Source organism: Trachymyrmex septentrionalis, unplaced genomic scaffold, assembly GCF_001594115.1.
Source record: "Trachymyrmex septentrionalis isolate Tsep2-gDNA-1 unplaced genomic scaffold, Tsep1.0 scaffold71, whole genome shotgun sequence".
NCBI classification, from domain to species: domain Eukaryota; kingdom Metazoa; phylum Arthropoda; class Insecta; order Hymenoptera; family Formicidae; genus Trachymyrmex; species Trachymyrmex septentrionalis.
In genome coordinates this window covers 1,313,834-1,317,733 of record NW_017305895.1, presented here as the reverse complement: position 1 = coordinate 1,317,733, position 3,900 = coordinate 1,313,834, and the positions used below count along the sequence as shown (strand labels likewise).

General features: G+C 31.5%; 2 protein-coding genes across 2 annotated transcripts in view; one reads left to right on the top strand and one right to left on the bottom strand.

Annotated features, from left to right (window-relative positions):
* The window catches only part of LOC108753760, a 24,995-nt gene that overhangs the window by 8,254 nt on the left and 12,841 nt on the right, over window positions 1-3,900 (top strand). The window lies entirely within an intron of this gene.
* The window catches only part of LOC108753761 (carbohydrate sulfotransferase 11-like), a 16,568-nt gene that overhangs the window by 4,460 nt on the left and 8,208 nt on the right, over window positions 1-3,900 (bottom strand). Inside the window, exon 2 of the mRNA XM_018495639.1 lies at window positions 3,656-3,828. Within this exon, the coding sequence (XP_018351141.1) occupies window positions 3,656-3,828 (173 nt within the window). The remainder of the gene's footprint in view (window positions 1-3,655; window positions 3,829-3,900) is intronic.

The following is a 3,900-nucleotide window of genomic DNA, read 5'->3' as shown; positions in this document are numbered from 1 at the left end:
TGTGTGTGTGTGTGTGTGTGTGTGTGTGTGTGTGTGTGTGTGTGTGTGTGTGTGTGTGTGTATCCTTTGATTTGCGTCATTCTTATCTTATTTTGTAATTCTTATTCATATTTACATTAAAATTTCTACAAGACAGTTTCTTCAGTTACAAGCAGCAAAATGGTAAAAACCTTTAATTTGCCAATTATAAAAGCAAATAATTTGCATCAGCCCTCGGCATTGTAAAGATTAGTAATTTAGATTGCTATAAATTGATTGCGTCGAAACTCCACAGGGAGCGGCCTAAGAGAGAGACGTAAAAACTGATTTCTTCTCTTGATTCTAACGTATAATCGTTCAGCATCGATATCGCATTGTAGTGCGGCGAGCTGGCAAGACCGAATGCAGAACTACCGGCTTCCGCTTATTGATTTCGATGTGGAACGCGCCTTGTGCAGCGACGAATGTGGGCCACGAAGGAGGGTGGTGGCGCATCGCGCACGTTTATGCTCTGGTGTATCGTGGATACACGTGCCACCTTCCTGCGAGGTGTTAGGGAGCATATCGCCGTTATTTTCCGTATTTCTGTGCATTTGCGTTAAGTAGGTACCACGTTGTTCAGCGATAAGACAAATTCCGGTTAGACAAGCTTCCAGAGTGCCATTACGTGTTCACTTGTCGCGACCAAAGTACTGTAAAATGTACGAGAAATAGCAGTGTTGTGGATACATGAATCTTCCTTACAACAAGTTTCTTTTTTTTTTAGTATCATACAACAACCGTTATGTGATAATTTTTTTCACTGTTATAATTATTTTTTGGTATTGTTACATATTTGTTTGGCGTATTAAGATGTAATAAGTAATTAATGCCCTTCGGATAAAAACGTCTTTCTTATTTAGGTGGCGCTGGAATTAAAATTGTATTTTTTTAGTTTTTAATTGTTGTTAAGTTTTTATCTTTATTACTGTTTCATTCTCGATAAACTTCAATCCACATTCGGTTTTTTAGATCTCTGATTGTGAAACATTATACCCTATTGTTGGTATAAGCTCTGATTCAGTTTTTATTACTCAGCGAGAGAGCAACTTTGTTAATAAAGATTATATATCGTTTCTAAAAAAATTTTTTTTATGCATTACAGTACGAGTTTCTATCTCGTGATTCTGTTAGTATTAATTTTTTCCAACATGTAATCTTTGTAGCTTAAAACGTCATGGCAAAAATATGGTGTGTTACACGTGTATGATGACCGTCACTTATCATGTGACTGCCGACTACGTAGAAACCTTTTCGGCGTTATACGCTATCTGAATCGGATAATCTCGTGATCCTATGAAATATAATATTTTCTTTCGCTTTATGTATTTTTCTTCCTCCGTCTCATGATGCTCTATTTGTTATTATTAAATTGTTAGTAAAAAAATTTTTCGCTAAAAGAATCAAGTCGATTTGCAAAAGTATTTTATGATATTAAGCGACAATAATTTTTAGACTATAAAATTGTATAAAATTTTGCAATTATAATATTACATAAAAAATTGTTTATTTTGCTTGGAATGGTTTATTCTTTATATTAATAAATTTCTTTTTACTTTCTATAAAAATTTTTTCTTTGCAACGTATTTTTTTTAAGTAACTTATATTTATTTGATACACTAAAAGAAAATTTTTCTGTGAAGTATTTACAAATTTAGGTAGATATAGATGAAAAATAATTTTGTTAGATCATCAAAATAATTAATGTAAGACGCTCAAGCTGGATAGAATTTCAAAACTTCTTGTAGTATTATTCATTATTTCCTACATAATTGTTTAGATACAGTACAACAAAATTATTTTCAGATGTGTGTGTGTGTGTGTGTGTGTGTGTATCTAGTTAAATTTTTTAATACTTTAGCGAAATCGCTTTTTGTATATATTTCGTGTATCCCCATAACTTTTGGCAAAGAAAAATAATTAAATTTTAAAAATTATTTTATTTTATGAAAAATTAAATTCTTGTTATCCAATTTGTGACTTACACTTAGAGATGGAAAAACAGATTTTTATGACTTCAGAGTAAAAAATTTTTTACAGTTTTTTATGCTAAAAACCATAAAAAAGCTATTTTTTCAATTAAAATTCTGAAAAAATACATAGAATTTATTTTTCTTGATATATATCGTTAAAACGTTTAATATTTACTTTATTTTTTAGTGTTATTTAATATATAACTTTATAAATATCGAAGTGGAAACGTCTTTGCGTTGTGATATCTAATAAATTTATAACACCTTTTCGAAACTGGATCTAAAATTCTATCTATGGCTACCGCCACATAGTCATTGTACTATATTTTTGTTTGTTCACAGCTATTTTTACATAGAAGTCTTTTCAAAAAATGCAAAAACTGAATTCTATAACAATAACACGGGATCAAATGTCCAAAGAAAACACGTACCTATAGTGAAAAACTTTCAGGGCCGGTGTAAAAGATTTGGTTTTACTAGTTTTTTTTACTTAAAATTGATAGTTTTTTCGGTAATTTCTGTCTTTATTGACACGTTATTTATACGAAAGTTTATTAAAGATTCTTGAAGGCTGGCTTTAATGTAAGTATTTTAATAAGTTTTGTGTGAAGTGCTTCCACCCTCTAAACTGAAATCCGTCCATAAAAGAGCTTATTGTTGTGATAACATACATTTACATCGATGATAACATATTTCTATTAAATTGTATAATATACATTTATTTGTCTGATAAATCTCATATTGAAAGATTTAATGAATATACGTATATTCGTTCCCGATAATCGTGAAATGATTATGTTTACATATCAGGACTGATTTAATTTCATTTTATTGCGGTATCTAAAAATTTGACTGTAATAGATACAGTTTTGAAAATAATTTTATTGGACCATCAAAATATTTACGTAAGAATCTGAAGTATGATGAGCAATGCTGCAAAAAGTTTGGACGTTCTATCAATTTGAGCATCCTACATAATTATTTTGATGGTCTAAGAAAATTATTTTCAGATTTGTATCTAGAATTTTAGATATTTAGGAAAATCGTTTTTCCGTATAGAAGTAATTTTAACTACTTTTTCGGGTTTTTAAATAGGCCATATTAGGCGGGCACTGATCCACGTACCGCATTGCGCCTGGAAATGTGCCAATCTATGGTCGTTGTGCTTTATGTAAGGTTTTCGGTCTCCTCCGAAGGAAGTCGATTGGAAGTTAGTACAGAAATCGGCGTTCCCTCAAAATCAATTCTTTTTTTTACGCGAACTTTTGTTATGTTAAGAATGAATAACATTCCTTCTTGAAATAACACTTTTATAGCACGTAATTAAGATAAATGTTTACTTAAATGATTGCTTAAAAATAGAACGCGCAATTATCAGCAGAATTAAAATTGAGATTACACATAGCATTGCGATTTTTGTTATATAATATTGAAAATTGACGCGAGTTCGGTTATACTTGAATATGAAACTTTAAATGATTTTGGAAAATGCTATTAAAGTTATTGAATAAAACATCATGCTGGTGTTAAATAATTCACGATAGTTCGGCTTTCGAGTTCCATAAATTGTACTTGTATTATTTGAAACAATGTGGTGCAGATTTTTAAAATATTAAAGATCCTCGAAATATCGCTGATGAACATTTCTGTAAAAAATAACTCACCTCCAGCGAATTCCCGTGCTGCAGGGTGTTGGTGCCATCCTGGCCTGACAATGCCAGGACAATAAGCGCCAGGACACCAGCGGCAAAAATAGCACGACGAATTCCTGCCAAGACGCGACGACGCGGGGTCATCTTCTCCCGGAGAACGTGTTTCCGTCTGTACTCATATCGGACTGAAATACATTCATAGCATCAGTATATACAATATGATTGGAAACAAGACTGTCTATATGAATATTAAGACT